General features: G+C 38.6%; 2 protein-coding genes across 2 annotated transcripts in view; both read right to left on the bottom strand.

Moving 5' to 3' along the window:
* brip1 (BRCA1 interacting helicase 1) overlaps positions 1-2,751 on the bottom strand; it is a 37,903-nt gene extending 35,152 nt beyond the window's left edge. Inside the window, 3 exon segments of the mRNA XM_053646602.1 lie at positions 151-262; positions 1,599-1,712; positions 2,602-2,751. Coding sequence (XP_053502577.1) covers positions 151-262; positions 1,599-1,712; positions 2,602-2,700 — 325 coding nt within the window. The 5' untranslated portion in view covers positions 2,701-2,751.
* A 1,796-nt stretch (positions 2,752-4,547) lies between these two features.
* On the bottom strand, positions 4,548-18,715 carry ppm1da (protein phosphatase, Mg2+/Mn2+ dependent, 1Da). Its single transcript, XM_053647485.1, has 6 exons — positions 18,108-18,715; positions 9,943-10,171; positions 9,680-9,804; positions 9,362-9,543; positions 9,002-9,238; positions 4,548-8,600 (listed from the first exon to the last, which is right to left on the bottom strand). Exons 1-6 carry the CDS (start codon positions 18,595-18,597, stop codon positions 8,232-8,234), a joined length of 1,632 nt encoding a protein of 543 aa, XP_053503460.1. The 5' UTR covers positions 18,598-18,715; the 3' UTR covers positions 4,548-8,231.
* Positions 18,716-19,344: the final 629 nt, after the last annotated feature.

Below are 19,344 nucleotides of genomic sequence, written 5' to 3'. Positions count from 1 at the left end.
GGGTGGAAACTGGTGACCATAGAGCTATGAGCTGGCAACGTTATCCTCTGAGTCACTCTGCTGACCAATAACAATTGTTTGCATTCTAACATTTTGTCAGACAAAATGCCACATCTGTGACAGGCCTTATTGTTCAGCACTAAATCATACCATACTGCGCCTGCTGCCATGCCAAGGCTGAGCAGAGCAGCGCGAGGCTCTTCCCACTGCCAGTAGGGCTTTCCAATAAGCAGTGTTGCCCATGGTTCAGGCCACGGACAATCTAAGGGAGAAACAAATATGGTGTCAGGTTATTAGGACATTAGAGTAGACTTTAGATCTCAGCCCAAAAGATCGATCAATATCGAGATGAACATACACTTACCGAGCAATTTATTAGGAACACCTACTAATTCATGCAATAATCTAATTAGCCAGTCGTGTGGCAGTATTGCATTGCATAAAATCATGCAGATACAGACCAGCAGCTTCAGATAATGTTCACCATCAGAATGGGGGAAAATGTGATCTCAGTGATTTTGACTGTGACATGATTACTTGTGCCAGGGCTGGTTTGAGTATTTCTGCTGTATAACTGCTGATCTCCTGGGATTTTCACACACAAAACTCTCTAGAATTTACACAGAGTGGTGCAATAAAGAAAAAATATCCAGTGAGCAGCAGTTCTGCGGACGGAAACACTTTGATGAGAGAGATCACCTGAGAATGGCCAGACTGGTTCGAGCTGACAGAAAGGCTACAGTAACTCACATAGCCACTCTGTATAATTGTGGTGAGCAGAAAAGCATCTCAGAACGCACAACACGTCGAACCTTGATGCAGGTGGGTTACAACAGCAGAAGACCATGTCAGGTTCCACTTCTATCAGCCAAGAACAGAAAGATGATGCTGCAGTGGGCTCAGGCTCACCAAACCGAGATAGTTGAAGACTAGAAAATGTAGCCTGGTCTGATGAATCTTGATTTCCGCTGAGGCACACAGATGGTAGGGTCAGAATTTGGCACCAACAACATGAATCCATGGACCCACCCCGTCTTGTGTCAACAGTCCAGGCTGGTGGAGGTGCAGTAATGGTGTGGGGAATGTTTTCTTGGCACAATTTAGGCCTGTTAATACTAATCACTCACCACTTGAATGCCACAGACTATTTGAGTATTGTTGCTGACCGTGTGCATCCCTTCATGGCCACAATTTATCCATCTTCTAATGGCTACTTCCAGCATGATAATGCACCATGTCACAAAACAAAAATCATCTCAAACCAATTTCATGATCATAACAATGGGTTCAAAGTTCTTCACTGGCCTTCCCAGTCATCAGATCTGAATCCACTAGTGCACATTTGGGATGTGTTAGATATAGGAGATTCACGGTGTGAAAGTTCATCTGAAAAATCTGCAGGAAGTGTGTGAAGCATCATGACAACACGGACCAGAATCTCAAAGGAATGTTTCCAACATCTTGTGGAATCCATGCCAGGAAGAAGTGAGGCTGAGAATTGAGATAAGGGATGCCTTACCCATTCGTATTAATATAGTGTTCCTAATAACATGCTCGGTGAGTGTAAATTCAGCTCTTTAATGCATCATGAAACTTACAGAGTTCATCATGGCAAGTTGAGAGGGATATGCTTTGCAGGGGAAGTTTATCTTCACTCCTCCTATGGTGTACTCTACTGTATCCGCAGCCATGCTGAGTGTCTGTGCGAGACACTGAGAATACAAATATTTTATTAACTGCTATGACAATGGACTGGTACAGATCTCCTTAATAAAATAATGTGCGGCTACGATTTAGTTATACAAGAGAACGACATGACTTAGTGCATGACTTAATATGGGGGGGGGGGGGGGGGGGGGTTGGGTGTTCATCTGTTTTAGTTAAGACTAGACAAGTTTATATGCACAATTTATTATTAATTACTGTACAATGTAGTCAATTAAAATGAGATTTTCATATAAACTGTGGGTAGCACAGAAAATAATTTCTATAATTTACAATAACTGGATAAAATAGATGTATTAATGGTAAGTCGCTGTCACGCATTAGCATCTCGTTCCCACGCATATTAATAAAATAAGTCGTATTAATAAAATAAGTCGTAGCCACGCATTACTGTGACGTTAGAAGGTAAATATAAATGGCAGTATCCCAAATGGCTGATTGTTCCCTCTGTAGGCGCACTACACATGGAAAGAAATAACAACAGCTTGGCCCTACATAGTCCACTTCATGTGCAACAAAGGAGTTACTCTTGCTTCAACCACCTGAACACCACTAGCATTCAAAAACTCGTGTCAAGTTATCCGAGCACGATTTGTGGATTACATACATGCAGTTTAACTAGACCGGATCTGTACTGTAGGAGTCTGCACTTAAAGCGTCATTAACACCCTGACGATTTCATCTTAAACCCGATGCTAGCACGCTAAATCAGCTGCATTAGCAACCACAATCTCTACACTGTACCGTTCTGTGGTATGTGGCATGTGGCTACACACTTTAAGATATAACCATGACAACAAATGCCCTCTTTTACCTTCGTGCCTACTTAAAAAAAAGACAATTTTGTCAGTCAAACTGAACCGACAGCGAACTCACTGCACTCTGTAAACACATCCAAACTGAACATGAAATTCCCGCCCGCAGAAAACACTGCCCGACTTCCCGTTTCTGACCAACGTCTGTTCTACAAATCATAATCAATACAATTTCCGGTAAACCATGCGTTACCAGTCAGTGAAACGGCGTGAATTTTGCAACTTTAGATTTTCCACCCCGTGAGAAACAGACTCCCTTCAAAATAAAAGCCGACGTTACCATAATTTATTCATTCTGAATTATTCAGTGACGGTCAGTTTCACTATTATTATTATTATTATTGTTGTTGTTGTTGTTGTTTTAAAGATTGCATTCTAGAGCATTATAAAATGATTTGTATGATATTCAGTTAGTGAACTTTGAACTCTAAATATATCCATCAGGATCTTATTTACAAAACTTAAGCAACATTTAGAGTTGGGACAGAACGCTACTCTAAAAAGTTCCCTGCCTGTGCTCATGCAAATGTGGAGAGACATGTGGTCACACAACACTACTGTAAATCCAGCTTGGTCTGACCAGCTCAGAACAAAACACAGGGCAAGCTGCTTACCCAGCTAATAATGAAAGGTTCCCAGGATGTTCTGGGAACGTTTGTTTTTGGTTCCTGAAAAATTCTGAAAATAAATATGTTTTAGTTCCAGTATGATTTTCCAGGAGAGCTATCTTTACAGAAATATAACATTCTAGTGCCGTTGTACATTGTTGTTTAGAGAATGTTTCCAGAACTTGTAAATAGCCTTATAGTAGCCAGCTATGGTCCAGAAAAGGTTCCCCTAACATTCTGGTAACATTAAATTATTTTAACATCTCAGGAACTTTGCACTAACACAGGATTGGTTGGAGAAGATTCCCCTATTCTCTTAACCGTTACGTTATTTGAACCTTGCTGTAACCCTGGGTATTTCAGATAATGTTCCCCTAATATACTGGTAACCTTTAAGTTATTTTAACTATTTGTGAAACTTGCACTAACCTGCTATGGTTTGGAGAAGGTTGCCCTACAGTTTTGGTCACCATTAAATCATTTGAACTTCTCATAAACCTTGCATTAAGCTGGGATTGTTCAGAGAATATAAATATAACCATAACATTTTGGTAATTAAAAGATTTTAACCTAGACATTAAATAAATACAAAACTATGTGAATCTCACAACACTCCTGCAGTAACCTGTGATGGTTTGAAGAACATTGGCCTAAGGACCTGGCAACATTTTAATTATTTGAACATCTGAGGAATCTTTCACTAAGCTTGGATGGTTTGTTCCAATACTTTTCTGGTAACCTTTAAATTATTTGAAACTCTCTGTAACCTTGCACGAATTCAGGATGGTTCAGAGCATGTTCCCTGAACATTTAAAATTTTTAACCCCTCAGAAACTTTATACTAACCGATGATTGTACAGAATATATTTCCCTGGAACAGAGGGAATATACAAAAACATTTAGTTAGGACAAAGTCATTTATAAAAATAAGAATATTATTTGCAAATCTAGTTCTTTAACTATTTTTATTTAGTCCTTTACTTCTCTTTTTTTGGACAATAAACTCCAAAAAACAAAAACCCTAGTATTTTGATACTAGTCTGTATGGCCTTGGTCCTTGTCAGGTCTGTCCTCAAAAAGTTAAAGGGATCCATCCATCTTCAACCGCTTACTCCTTTTCAGGGTCGCAGGGGAACCTGGAGCCTATCCCAGGGAGCATTGGGCACAAGGCAAGGTACACCCTGGACAGGGTGCCAGTCCATCACAGGGCACACAGGGCACACAATCACACACACATTCACACACTACGGACACTTTAGACACGCCAATCAGCCTACCATGCATGTCTTTGGACTGGGGGAGGAAACCGGAGGACCCAGAAGAAACCCCCGCAGCATGGGGAGAACATGCAAACTCCGCACACACAGAGCTGGGGGAATCGAACCCCGACCCTGGCGGTGTGAGGCAAACATGCTAACCACTAAGCCACTGTGCGCCAAGTTAAAGGGATATTTCACCTAAAAATAAAAATTGTGTTGTCAATGACTTCCCTCTATGTCATTCCAAACCCAAATACTGTTACGTTTCATGACATAAAAGAAGATATTTTCTCACTGTTTTACACTATATTGCAGCTCTATTCCATAAAATTATGAAAAAAAAAGAAGTTTCACAGTACACCTTTTTTAACAAGAGATATGCTTGTTTTTATGTGCAAAAACATGAAAAGTGCCCCTAGTGATCAATTCGAGTGAAATTGCCTCACTTACTCCTGGGTTCCTAGTGGAAAATACCATTCAAGGTTATCAGAAACAATTATCCGAACATAGTCCCGGCCCAGTATGTACGGCCACACCCCAAATTGTGGAGACATCCTCAGAAACGTTTCCTGTATAAATAGACCTTTCATTGTTTGTGTGAATCTCTGCAATCAATCATGAGTTACAACAGTTTGAGTAAATCAGGCTCTGCTTGTGGCAGCCATATTATTTATAAATGTCGACCTATTTTTGATAATTATGGACGTTTAAACTCTCCTGAGTAGTTTGACACCATCTTTGTTAACATAGGACAAAATCCTAGGACTAGTTTGAAAAAGTAGTTTTTGCATGTTATGCAAATTAGTTAAAAATCTAAGTGGGCAAATCTAAATTGCTCTTGAGGCTTTTTGTTTGGGAGAACCCAAGAAATCAGTAGGATTTAAGGTTCATGAGATACTGGCCAAAATTTAAAGCCATGCAATACAGTGCCACCACTGGGTCAGAGGAAGAGGAAGCAGAAGAAGAAGAAATAATAGAATATTAAGAAAAAAAAACTGAAAAAACAATAGGGTCTCTCCACCATTGGTGCTTGGTCCCCTAAGAAAGAGAAGAAATTTCTAAAGAAAACAAGAAAGCTATGTGTGACAATCTATTTGTTAATAATAACTTTAAAAAAAAAAAAAAAAAAAGAACACCTGATATTAGAACCATAAACTTGGCTTATACCATGGAAGCACCAATTATTTTGGTAGCATAAACCAGGGATCAGGAACCTATAGCGCATGAGTCAATATTAGGCTCTCAACCTATGGCTCAACGGTGGGGAAAAATAAATAAAAACAATCACGAATCAAGAAAGCTAGTGTGTCAATTCAATTAAAACTCTACATATTTTAAAATATTACATAATTGATGCATGTGTGTCATGTATACACCGACCGATCGATGTGGCACAACAGGCCCAAATTTCACTGCACAATGTGTGGAGCAGAGTGTCTAATTCCCAGTCTAATTCATAAATCAATTGAAAACTACATAGCTGGACTGTTTACAGTTTTTTCACCAAGGTGAAATGGCTAAAAGAAAAAAAATACTACGAGTATCGTACTTTCCAGTCCAAATGCACAAATGAATTTGCATATTTGGAAGTTGCATTAATGGTAAGTAGTGTTCAATTTACTCTTACTTACCTACTGCATCCTGTACTGATTTACCATTTGATGAAACGATCATAGTTGGTTAAATAAAGTCCAAGTGCAACCTACAGGCGGTGAAGTGTAAGCTATTAAGTCAAGAACACGCAAAATGTGAAATGGCCTTTATTACAGTACCACTTTTCATAATTATGCAAAAATAATAAAGATAATAACTAATAATAATAATAAGACATATAAAACGTCAAAAAAATATGTTAACCTTTCTCTGGGTCTTTAAAGAAAAAAATCATAACTTTTCTTTGAGGCTTTTACGGCTCTGCCAGCTGAAAAGTTTCCCGACCTCTGGTATAAACAAACGTAGAGCAGGCAATACAATAACACATGTTGTGAAAAAAAGTTTAATGCATTTTCTATGATGAGTATTAACTTTAATTAATGTTAATATTCATAGTATCCACAAGCAAACACGAACGTCGTGGTTGATAAATGCGTTCAGACTAGGAGCTAAACTATCGGCATGCTGTTACTAGTTTCCTTCATACTGTATATAAAGTATATTTTCTTGATGTATATTTATAGTTATATTTATATATGGATATTTTTGTAATAGCACGGATAAAATATCGTTATGTCCATCAGTTTAATTCAAAACAGACTGAGAAGTGCCGTTAAAGGCTTTTCAGTACTTCAGGTTGGAATGACACCACAAATGTCTTGCATGGGTGTTTCCCCTTCCGAGTTCCCTCTGTAGACTACATCACTTGAAAGAACCGTGACTATAGTTAAGTAGATAATGACAAATATGTTAGCTAGTGTCCATTGTAACTTGGGTAGCTAATAACAGAGCTACTGCATGTTAGCTGGCAGTTAGTGTTTAGGTAGCAATCTCTAACAATGTTAGCTAGCAGGTAATGATAGTTAATATACATAGAAATACACAAAAAATATCCAAAAAATTAGAGTATCGTGGTAAAGTTCTCTATTATAAATTCTTTATTCTAATATTTTGAGATGCTGGATTTTTTCCACGAGCTGTAAGCCGTAATCAAGATTAAAACAGAAAAAAAGGCTTGAAAGATTTCACTTTATGTGTAATGAATCTATAATATATGAAAATTTCACGTTTTTAATTAAATTATGGGAAAATAAATTAACTTTTCCACTATAACCTAATTTTTTGAGATGCACCTGTATGATAGTTATAGCTAGCTAATAAGACTAACGTTAGCTAGTTAGTTAGATCCTGAACATAGCAACTCTGCTAAGGAGTTTATTTTGTGTATAAAGATGAGAGCTGGTCACTTTGGAAACCTTGTTCTACTTGAATACCACAAGACTTTGGGTGGCAAGTCAACACATTTTAATTTAGTTTATCAAGATTTTTTTTTATTTACCTGGTTAAACATAGCAGCACCTTAAGTCGCACATGAAAAGTCTCACAGATAAGAAAACAAAAACAACTTAAAAAAAATAATAAACCCAATGTAACAAACATTAATCTGGAAATGAGATGCTGGATAATGCTAATATGTATTTTAAAAACTTCGACTTTGACGTGTATATATTTCTTGCTTGTTGGACGAGGTAAGATCATACATAGTGACAAGAGATTAAGATTCCATGCTAGTAGAAACTGTGCCTTCTTTGTTCTGTAAAACAAAGTGTATAAAAATACATAGATTATTGAATTGCTCAAAGTAAAACGTCACTCTTTAAAATTGTTCTTTGGAATATGTACAGGTCATCTGCGAGGAGAAATATCTTCCCGGAAGATATGCATTTTTCTGTTGAAGTTTTCACATGATCGTTCCACTACGGCGAATGGAAGACAGCAGGAATTCTTCAACATAAAGTGTCTGAGCCCCAAATACGTACAAGGCCAAAAATGTGTAGGTGACTGGACTGCAGCATTACAAGATTAAACAAACACTGTTGAGAAGGTGACAAGCGACACAGAAATTTGGGGCATTTAACAGACCTTCCAATATTTTACATGATCCGGAAAAAACTGGAACAAAACAGGTTTGCCACAATATGGCAGATGAAAAGCAGTACACTATATTGCATTGTCATGCCTGCATTACTCTTAAAATTAACCCATTCTTACATTTTTACCTTCTAACACTAGAGCCTGGTTCCTCAGTAGCTTATAAGAAGTTAATCTGAGTTTGTGACCATCCACCACAAGCGTGAGAGTGCATCAAAAAACCAGACACAAGACGAGCGTTAGCAAACGCATACAGTAGCGTTTCCGTGCTCCTGTAATAGACCTTGTACTTTGTTGGACTGCTTCTGATTTTTGTTCCCACGTCTTAGAGAAGGACGCTCACTGTACCTCCGACGTGTAGTGCATGAGGAAGCGTGGCTGTGAGGAAGACTACGCCGTGCCCTCTTTCCTGCAGGGGTGGAGAGATCCTCCAGCATCCGTTTGCCAGTGGGCACTATGTCACTATTCTTGCCACTGTTCAAGCTCTTGTCACTAAGATCTTTACTAGGAAAGTCAGACTTTGATAATTCAGAACCGCTCGTCCCGCTGTCAGCATTCCGTTCACCCAAAGAATCCAGTTCACAACCAGGAGAAGGCACATCTATCACCTGCAAAAAGTTAAATAAATGCATATTGAGGATTTGTCGTTTAGGCCTTGATGCATGTCTAATATACATTAAGGGTGCATTTCAATCAGCTCCCTAGTTCAGTACTCAGGGCACTGATCAGGGAATCGGCCATTTTAAGGGCTGTCTCAATCGCAAAATCCTTCCAGTGCAATGGAATATTTGCTCTATAAACAGATCCCACTATGCACTGCAAAAACCAGGGAGCATCGATTCTCACTATGTTTCCTTACTGAAAATGACATCAAATTTCGGAAGCCTAATTTCGGATACTATTTCACGACCTAGGGAGTTAAGGAGCTGATTGAGACACATCCAAAATCTACTAGGAAGCTTTGTCTGCAGTTTCTGAGCATGTAATGCTCACTGGTAGTTATACGAACCTGGATGTGTGGCGTGCTGGATGGAGACTCTGTAGTAGAGCATGGCTTTGCTCCGTGCAGGTTGTACACAACTTCATATGGGGGCAAAGGTTCAGAAAACATCCCTACTGGCTCCAAGCAAATGACTATAGCGCTGGTGTTGTCGGCACGAAGCAAGCGCTGACTCCATCTTTGAAGGGCCTGGTTCACCAGCTCCTGGGCACTACAAACATTTTCCCTTGTCTTTTGGCACTTAGTCTGTGGGCACATATGGAATACAAAATCTTTAAACCACATTCCTTCAGTAACAAAAATAAAATCCCCTCACAGTATTAATAAAGACACATCACAAATAGTCTGCTAATAAACAAACAATTTCACCTTGGCCCTATCAGTCTCCTGACACATGGATACTGCTTCTTGTGGTGAAACCATGTTCCAAAGGCCATCGCTGCCCAGGATGATGTAGCGGTGCCGTTTTAGGTCCAACTTGATAACAGCGGTGTCAGGCTCAGGTGAAACTACAAACTCTCCACTGTAGAAGTCATAACTCCATAGATCACCTGGAAAAAAATATACATTACGAAAGCCAGATTGACACAATTAGATTGTGTATAATTTGATTTTTTTACAAACAATGAAGCTTTTCATTGTTATCAGGAATACTAACACTTATTTATTCAGCATTATCAAACTCACCTAAAGCTCGAGCTACAGCGAGGAAAGGAATCTGATCAATGACCGTGCTTCGTCTGACTGGTCCGTTGTGAGTGAGCCTGGGTCTCTTCCACACCACTCGATTCACCCCAGATTTTTTAATCACACTGAAACAGATAAGGAAAAAGTCAACAAAAAGCTTTAACAGCAACAATCCTTGCATTATTCCTCCACGTAATTCTTGCAATGAGCTCAAACTATTCACATCGGTGAAGTAAAAGAGTGCAAGCATGTGCGAGACTCACCTCCCTCCCAGTCCCTCGATTCTTTTCCTCTCTTTGGGTAGCTCAGGTTTGTGATCCTGTGTGATTTCTTCTGCACGAAGCACCTCATCAGCGGGACTGTCCTGCACCCCTAAAACCACAGCCGAGTCTCCAACATGGGCCACATACACACGATCGCGGCGAATTACGACGACGCTTGCAGTTGTTCCAGATGTGCTGGGGAGGCCAGTCGCTGTCCTTGGCCATTCCGCTGCAGGAATCATAAGACACGTCTCATTTAGCATTGTAAATTAAAAACTAATTCGAACACTGGTCCCTACTTCCTATACATGTCACATTGTTAGTTTCTCTGGGTGATATCTGTAATAAAAGATCCTCTCCTACAATAATATTCTAGCATCTTGGCAGCTATAAATGAAAATGGGATAAGCCAGTTTCTATCTGTTTTCTTTTCCTGCAAAGCCAGATGTTTGAGACATAAACATGATTACAGTATCATGAATTTAATTATAGAAAAGCATCATGATGTTTCACACATATCTGCACGTTCAAAGTGTAAGGGTTTTCACTGATGCTGTAGCTGCCATCATAAGGAACACGTAAAAAGGGAATTTGCGCCGGTTTTTGGCCGCCCGTGTTCGGTATTGAATTTCTGTGTGACGTCACACTACACAATAGTGTTTAATGGCTCATATGAAAGTAAACACTCAGTTTTTTTTTGTTTTTTTTTAATCTAGCCTACTAGGTGAACATTTTATAAGTTTTTTTTGTTGCAATTGTATACAGTGTTTTACTACCAAAAAAAGCTTTCCTCGTGCTATCTGTTTTATTTCTGTACCGATGTTATTGTGGAGAGGTGTGAATTTTTTGGCCTGCAGGGGCTCACACCCCACCCATTTCCCATCCCATCACCAGCAGCGAAACAGAGAGTGCTTCTCAATACTCAAATTGATGCTTCCTCGTTTCCTCGCTCCTCCGTCCTCAAACCCGTGACCCGGACATCAATCGACGTGAACCATCTTCAAGGACTTATCAAGTCTCTATTTGCACTGCTAGGAGGTGAGGACCGAGGAGTGAGGAAGCTTCCAGAGAGGCTAGGAGCGAGGATACACAGGTGTATCCTATGCGGAAGGGTTTCTTGTCGAAAAACCTGATGCACGTATAAATTCTCCTTCTCCTTTACATCTGCCACAATCCCAAACAAAAAGTCCTTTGATGATGTGATGGAATTTTGTGGGACATATAATTAAATAATAATATGCTTACAATGAGTATTGTAATTAATTGATCCTTGCAGGTTTGGATATGCAAAGCTGCACAAAAGAGGTGATAATTTATGTATTGTTTATTAATTCATTGACTACGTTTACATGGACTGCAGTAATCTAATTATTGAGCTTATTCTGAATAAGACAATATTGAGACTAAGGTGTTTACATGAGTTGCTTTTAGATTATTCCGTTCATGTTCCCGTGTTACATGTTACAGAACAATAATAGATTAACAGCACACGTCTATATGTCCCCACACCACGCCATCTGACGTTCCCTGCAGAATTTCACGTCTCAACATACAGTAAGTCTTCGTTATGGTACCATATACAGTTTTGGGTGTTTCATTTTTAATTTTATGATATATATGTAAAATTTTCTTCCAGAGCAGAGCGGTAATTTCCCAGTCGAATTCATAAATGGGTTGAAAACTACATAGCCAGTGTGTTTTCATTTTTTTTTTTTTTAACAAAAGTTGAAATGGCTAAAAGAAAAAGAAAAAAAAAAAGACAAGTATTGTTCTTTCCAGACCGAAAGGACAGACAAATTTGCATGTTTGGAAGTTGCATTAATGGTATGTAGTGTTCAGTTTATTCTTACTTACCTACAGGGTTGGGAGGGTTACTTTAAACATGTATTCCCTTACAGTTACAAATTACTGTAATATGTTCCAACTTTTTTGGAATGTGTTGCATATATTAATTTCAAAATAAACGTTTATCTTCAATATATACGGATTGATTAAGTAAAACATCAAATACCTTTATATGTCTTTATATGGTTTTTTTGTTTAAAGTCAAAGTACATTTACAAATCACTCCGGTTTGTTTTTATTAGCATCTTCCATACTGTCCCAACTTTTTCAGAACTAGGGTTGTAGTATTCCTTTTTTTTTTTTTTTTTTTTTTTTTTAAACAAACTATACCTGTAATCTGATTACTTTGTTTTTTGACACAACTGTAACAGATTAGTTACCAGTTTTTGTATCCTGATTACGTTTACATGGACAGTAGTAATCTAATTACTGACCTTACTCTGCGTAAGATTATAATGTGATTAAGGTGTTTACATGAGTCTCTTTTAGAATACTCCTGTCATTTACCTGTTTTACATGTTCTAGAACATAATTAGATTAACGGCACACATCATTACGTCACCGCGCCACGCCGTCCGACGTCCCTCCAGAATTTCACGTATCAACATACAATTCGTCTTCATTATGGTACCGTATACAGTTTTGGGTGTTTTTATTTAAATTTTTTTTTTACGAACGCTTTAAGTGTGGTTAATTATTTGTCATGCTGTACGTGCAAATAGACAACTGCTCGAAGCCGTGGGCTGCGTCCCAAACCACGTACTTAACGTCTATATAGTAGCCGAGATACATGTATTTTTCCCCACTACAGGCCTATAGTAGGCAAGTATGCGGTTTGGGACGCAGCCGAGCTCTCTTGTTCGCCGTAAAATTTTGAGCACTGCAGTGTGTGATCGTGTCCTGTCACAAAATGCGGTGAAAACTCTCACGACGTTAATAATGTGATTAAGGTGTTTACATGTCTGTAATACATGTCCATAATGCGACTAAAACAGGAGTACTCCACACGTCTTAATTCGATTAGTGCTTACTTTGAGTATGACCTTAATCAGATTAAGGTAATTAAAAATTGCTGTTTACATGGTCGTTTCGTAATCGAACTATCATCTTAATCGGGTTAAGAGTGGATTATTGTTGTCCATGTAAACGCACTGTCTGTTACATGTATTCCGTTACTCCCCAAGCCTGAGGAAAAGATCATAGTTGGTTAAATGACGTCCAAGTGTCACCTACAGGCCTATTAGGTGAAGTGCAGGCTGTTAAGTCAAGACCCTGCAAAATGACAAATGGCCTTTACTACATTACCTTTTTAAATAATTATGCAATAATAGTAAAGATAATAACTATAATAAGCAGAAGACATATAAAAACCTTTACAAAATATGTTAACTTTTCTCTGGCTCTTTAAAGAAAAAAAATCACAACTTTTTTTTGGCTTTTATGGCTCTGCCATCTGAGAAGGTTCCCGACCTCTGGTGTAAAGAATAAAACTGGGAGTCAGATACTAGACTGGTATATTCGACTATTTAGATATTTTTGGCTTAGTTCTGAACATCTTCACCATCTCTGATTTTTTTTGCTATTTACTTATTATTATACATTCTTAATGATTTCATTTTAATTTTACACTGTTGGCCGTTTCAAGCGACTCTACTGTTATTCTCATTTTCAGACTTTATGTTTAAAGTCTTTATTCATTCTCCATATATATAAGAATCATAGATGCCATATTAACCATTGTTACTAACTTTCATAATCTCACACTGTGTTGTCAAATTAGTGACTTTTTGCAAGATTTGGTGACTTTTAAGGCCATTTACTGACTTTATTTTAAAAGAGAGAGAGAGAGAGAGAGAGAGAGAGAGAGAGAGAGTGTGCAAGCTGAGTGGCCAGAGTTGTGCTTGTGCTAGTTAAACAACTCCACATTGTTTATCCCACTTTGTTCTTTGTTTTAAACTCTCTTCTTGGTTATATTTACAGGTAATAAAAACGAGTTATTCCACCGGTCACCTTTTCCCTCAGGTCTATTTACAGTCTACACTTATCATCATTGTTTTTCTTAGAGTATTTTATAAATATGTACTACAGTTGGTATGACTCTATATTGTACATAATGGACTGTTTGTGGTACCATGACTAAAGACGACATCTATGTACAATATGTAATAATCTATTATTTTACAATTCTATTTAAACTAAATTAAAAATTATTTTAGCAATTGTCTTCATTAAATTGCCCTTCACGTTACACATTTTGAAAGGCAAACAATCATGATGATTCAATGAATATGCAAAGTAGCCCATTTCTGAGCAAGCTACTTTTCCCTGAAAACAATAGGCAATACTGACTGATCACACAGGATTTGTATTATTCCCACAGTTTTCAAAATTTGACTGATAAGTTGATACCGCACACGTTAGCGAGAAATCAGGCTGTAACTTTTTCCACTTTTGACCTGATCACACAAACAGTATCATATTCCTACATTTCTCACTGACTGTATCTAATGGAAAAAGATTAAAGTTGGCTAGGAGTTACTAATCGACCATGTGACTTTATAACTTCTTTCAACATGTTGATCTATTTTCACTTTGGTTTAATGCTTCCTACAGTACATTACCCACAATGCCAATCAACTATACACCGACAGTGGTGCCAGGGGGATTTATGCAGCAACTAGAGGTTGTAACTCTTAATTTCTGTCTTCCGGCTAGGAAAATACAAAGAAAATGCCCCCTCTACGCAAGATTTCCTACTCGGGAACTCGGGATAGTCTCCTCTACTCTGTATTCAGCATGTAACATCAAATCAACATGGCTGCCCACAGCATGAACAGCAGACAAAGTAGCACTTCTTACCATTAAGGGAGTTGTGCAGACCCATTTAATTGTTAAATCTTTTGACTATTTTGCAGAGGTAGACTTCATCCGTAGATGACTAGCTTGTTGCTAACAAAAGACTCGAATGCATGAAGGGTGAAAATGTAGTAATTCCATCTCCAATCTCCAACTTCTGAGGAAAGTCAAATGCAGCATTAGCCCTTGCTTCATGTCTAACTAAAAAGACTGATGCGGCAGCACTTTAGTCCTCTCTCACCTCCTCATCTGCACACTGTTTAAACAGATCAGGTTCCAAAGCTTCGACTTTCCTGCTAATCCAGTCATCAACAGCATTGCACTTATTTCATAGATCCCCAATTAGTCAAGCCAAGTCTCTCACTGCGTCCGAAATTGCATACTGTGACAGCACCTACTGCAGTCGATTCAGTACCTTCAAGGCAACTATTGTTGTGCCCAAAAATGTTAATGTTCCTGTACATCGATGAAGTGTTGAATATGAATGTCTTTTTTGTGGTCAATATGATAATACAATGACACAATAATGGAGCACTTAACTATTTGAATAAGAGGTGAAGAATATATATATATATATATATACACACACACACACACACACACACACACACACACACACACACGCCAGGTGTAAAACAAACACAATGGACTATCAGTCAGCGGATTAATATTTGCAGGGAAGAGACAAAGAAACAAACAATGCTATTTAGTGAAGAAAACAACACTGAAATAATTCTAAAAATAATGGATCATTTAGAGATGTGTTTAGAATTCAGTGTCGTCAAAAAATTGCCACCACATAATAAGTACACTTATTATTTAGTGTGTAATTTAATGTGCTTTCAGACGATACCTTGTTTGTGTGTGTAGGCAGAAGGATTTATTAGCAGTGAGCATTTTATTTTGGGTCTGTCACTTATGCACTCACTATAATGGTGGATGCTGGCATCTTCGTTTTCTTTTTCGTCTTCTTCTTCATTGGTAAGATGGTTTTGTACTTGAGCCCCATCAAGTCGTACTCTTATGTAACTTCAGCGGCTTTGGGCATGTGAACAAAAGTGCGAATCTCATTGGTCGGCCAGTGTTTGACTCAGTGCGTCAAAATAAAATAAAAAATTAGCCCCTTGGCGGTAAAAAATTTGATGCTTTGATGCCACATGTTTACGCCTGGGGCATTAAACGGACCATTTTTCACGCTGCGAAAATAGTCCTGGTGTGAACAGGGCTTAAGTGGTAAGCATGAATACAATCCGGATGTTGATTCTGACAGCTCTTCTGCGCCAGTCCCATTGCATTATGGGATAGCGCAGTATTCAGTGTCCGGTGGTGCCATCCTGCAGAATCTTGGCGAAGCAGGGGAATTTCTCACCTACCATTTTGTGAACACTGAGAATTTGGACATACTACTCCTGTATAGTAGGGATTAGAGATGAAACGGGTATCGTTTGACGATAAACCACAATAAAATTCCCTGACTGTTAGTACTACCAGGTCATATTTAATTATTGTTAAAACCAGGTGCAATTACCATGATTTGGAAGGCAGTGACGGCGATCGTGAGATTTTCCAACCTTCCAAGAGGATCAAATCCTAAATGTGGTCATATTTTATTTAAAAAATGCTGAGGGAAACTTAATAGAAGATGGTAACCCTGTCAGCAGAGCTTGCCAGAAGAAATTCGCTGCGAATGGGGACAACATGTCCAATCTGCTGTGTCATCATCGTGACAACCATCCATCACGTTATAGTGAATGCAAGGTAAGTTAACTTTTAGCTTAACGTATAAGATGGGGAAAAGTACGAGGAAAAGCAAATAGTTGGACACAAAATATTGAATTAGGTTGAAATAATTTCTTTTCTCAGGTTCCTAGCAAGTGCATGGCTTTGAAACAAGAGAGTAACAAATAAGTGCGACATTTAACGCATAATGTACATTCATCCCACTAATACACAGATTGCTTTTGTTTACACTGGATTTGTTTACATATTTTGTCTTGTAATTTTAGTGTCAATACCTGCACATTGGATTTGTTTACATATGGTTGTATTATTTTGTATTATTAAGTTGTATAGTTGTACAGTTGTACATGCACATTGCTTTACTTGGGTTTATATACACAGTTAGGGTTGTGTTCATTAAAAACTGCACTGGGGTAGCTTCTACCTCTCGTGGCTACATGGTGCCAACTTTAATGTGAAATGTTATGTTTATGCTGCTATTTTTATTTGTTCTTTGCTGATTTTCAAATATAAAACATGTTTACATGATTTCAGTGTGTGCATCAGCACATTTTAACAATACCATGAAAATATGGGGTGGCTGTGGTTCAGGTGGTAGAGCGGGTTGTCCACTAATCGTAGGGTTGGTGGTTCGATTCCCGGCCCACATGACTCCACATACCTTGCATGGCAGCTCTGCTACCATTGGTGTGTGTGTGTGTGTGTGTGTGTGTGAATGGGTTAATGAGACAGTGTAAAGCGCTTTGGATAAAAGGGTTATATAAATTCGCCATTTACCATGATACTGATAATTGTGATAGTTTTGCTCACGATAACCATGATATGAAATTTTCATATCATTACATCTCTAGCAGGGATATTCGGACACAGCCATAACTCAGAGAAACTGTGCTGTAGAGCTGCACTGCATTCTGGGACTTTTAGTCCAACATTGGCGCCCTCCACTACTTCTACATTGGCTTTCTCATTGAATTTACATTGACCATTGCTGGAAAATGATGACTGAGCAAAGCCTTGGCCCTTTTGTTTTTAGCAGCTCTTACTAAATTTCACTCTCACTGCGCTGGGGTCATGCTGTGAGGTCAGAACAGCAGATCTACGAACTTCTCGTGGAAATATCGGAAATACAACACAAAACAAAAACAATTCACTAAGCACATCACTAATATTTCAGTATGAAGATTTTTTTTTCCCCAAAATATTTTTAATGAGAAAGAAAACTTCCTGTCACATAGCAACTATACCATTCTCAGTATGAAGATTTTGAATGTGTTTCCATCCTGCTGGGAAAAAACAACAAAAACAACAAAATAGAAACCCTCATAGAAATGGTAATGGGTATAAAGGGGAATTGTACTGGTTTTATTGGAAACTGTAATGGTCCCTATGGGTCTGTACTGGTAATTTGTTGCCTTTTATTGGTGGCATGTTATGTCTAGTGGATACCAGTAAGGACCTATTATGGTAATGTTTTAATGGTTAACAGCTGATGGTTTGTAATGGTATTTGTAGTGGAGACCATTAGAGTTTCTGTGATGGTTTCTATTGGGGTTTTTTCTGCAGGGAGGGTGGAGATGGAGTGATAAAATGCAACACTTCAACATTAAGGCCATTGCTGAATCAACGCTGTAAGTGTAACATATGAGGAAGAATATTGGTACTATATGGATGCCAAGGATGCTACTGACAAAAGAAAAAAAACAAGTAAACACGGGCTAACTTACGCAGTTTCTTCCACATGGCATGGTGGCAGGCAATGAATCCTTTCCGTATAGCTGAGCAAACCTCTTCGTCGTCGGTTGACCAGAAGCCTCTTTGTTTTTTGATCAGATCCCACAGATGAGTCTGGGCGTACCGCGCCGCGTCGGGGCCGCCGTGCCCATCAAACACCGCGTAAAAAGCCACAGCCCGGGAACGACGACTGTTCCTCACCACACCGCAATCCACTTCATCATCCTCTACCGCTGTGACACTGGATCTCGGCGGAGAAAGTCGCGATCCCTCTGTCGGAAGGCTTTGCGCTCGGTCCGCGGGAGTCCGTTCAAGCTGATCGCTGGCATTCTCCACTTCCGCCTCGCCACGCTCCGCAGCAGCGGCGTTCAGCTCGTCCTCGCTCGGCTCATCATCCTGTTTAATCTGAACAAAATCCTCCATGTATTTCCTGCCTCCTTGATCTAAATAAACACTTGCTCGACACGAAAAGACGTTTTCCATGGCTGACTGGACGCTAAACGCACACTCGAAAACAATTTACACTGAAATAGCGCGAGGATCTTTTCTGGCTCTTTGTTTATTTTCGACCTTTGTAGGCATGCTCGGAATACGCTGACGTCATCGACAGGCTCTTTTAGAATCCGGAAGTGGTGGAAATAAAAGTCCCAAACGGCAAAATGGCGCAGTTTGTACACAAAATAAGTACTGCAAAGTGGTTTAGACATATTCTTTTTGTATTCATCAGTGCATTCGTTTTTCTTTATTCTTTTTTGTCCATGTTTTATTAGACGTGCCCAAAGCCTTTGCTTATTCAAATGATACACCAGTTTCCTCCCCCAGTCCAAAGACAAGCATTGCATCACTAACACCCTGACTAGGACATATTAGTCAGTGAAGTTGAATGAATCAATTGTACACACACACACACACACACACACACACACACATTTTTGTTCCACACTAATTTGAATCTCAATTTTTCTTCTCTATGTTGTTGAGATGTATTGAAAATCTTAATTCTGGCTGAAATCTATAGAGATGACCGCTCACAGGATTTTGACTGCTTTTGGTGTATATATATATATATATATATATATATATATATATATATATATATATATATATATACATATATATATATATATATATATATATATATATATAGGTAGATAGATAGATATAGATATATAACTAACCACCACCAATCGCACAACCTAAGATTTTAAAATGGGGTTTGAAAAGAATGTG

The sequence above is a fragment of the Ictalurus furcatus genome, chromosome 17 (genome assembly GCF_023375685.1).
Source record: "Ictalurus furcatus strain D&B chromosome 17, Billie_1.0, whole genome shotgun sequence".
NCBI lineage: Eukaryota > Metazoa > Chordata > Actinopteri > Siluriformes > Ictaluridae > Ictalurus > Ictalurus furcatus.
This window is presented reverse-complemented; position numbering and strand designations above follow the sequence as displayed.

Bases quoted from the DNA above. Each gene is read 5' to 3' on its own strand.
- ppm1da (XM_053647485.1), bottom strand. From the start codon at position 18,597: ATGGAAAACGTCTTTTCGTGTCGAGCAAGTGTTTATTTAGATCAAGGA. The intron at 10,172-18,107 runs GTAAGTTAGCCC...TGATTCCTGCAG, and splicing joins TGCCATGTGGAAGAAACTGC to CGGAATGGCCAAGGACAGCG. The intron at 9,805-9,942 runs GTGAGTCTCGCA...TATCTGTTTCAG, and splicing joins ATCGAGGGACTGGGAGGGAG to TGTGATTAAAAAATCTGGGG.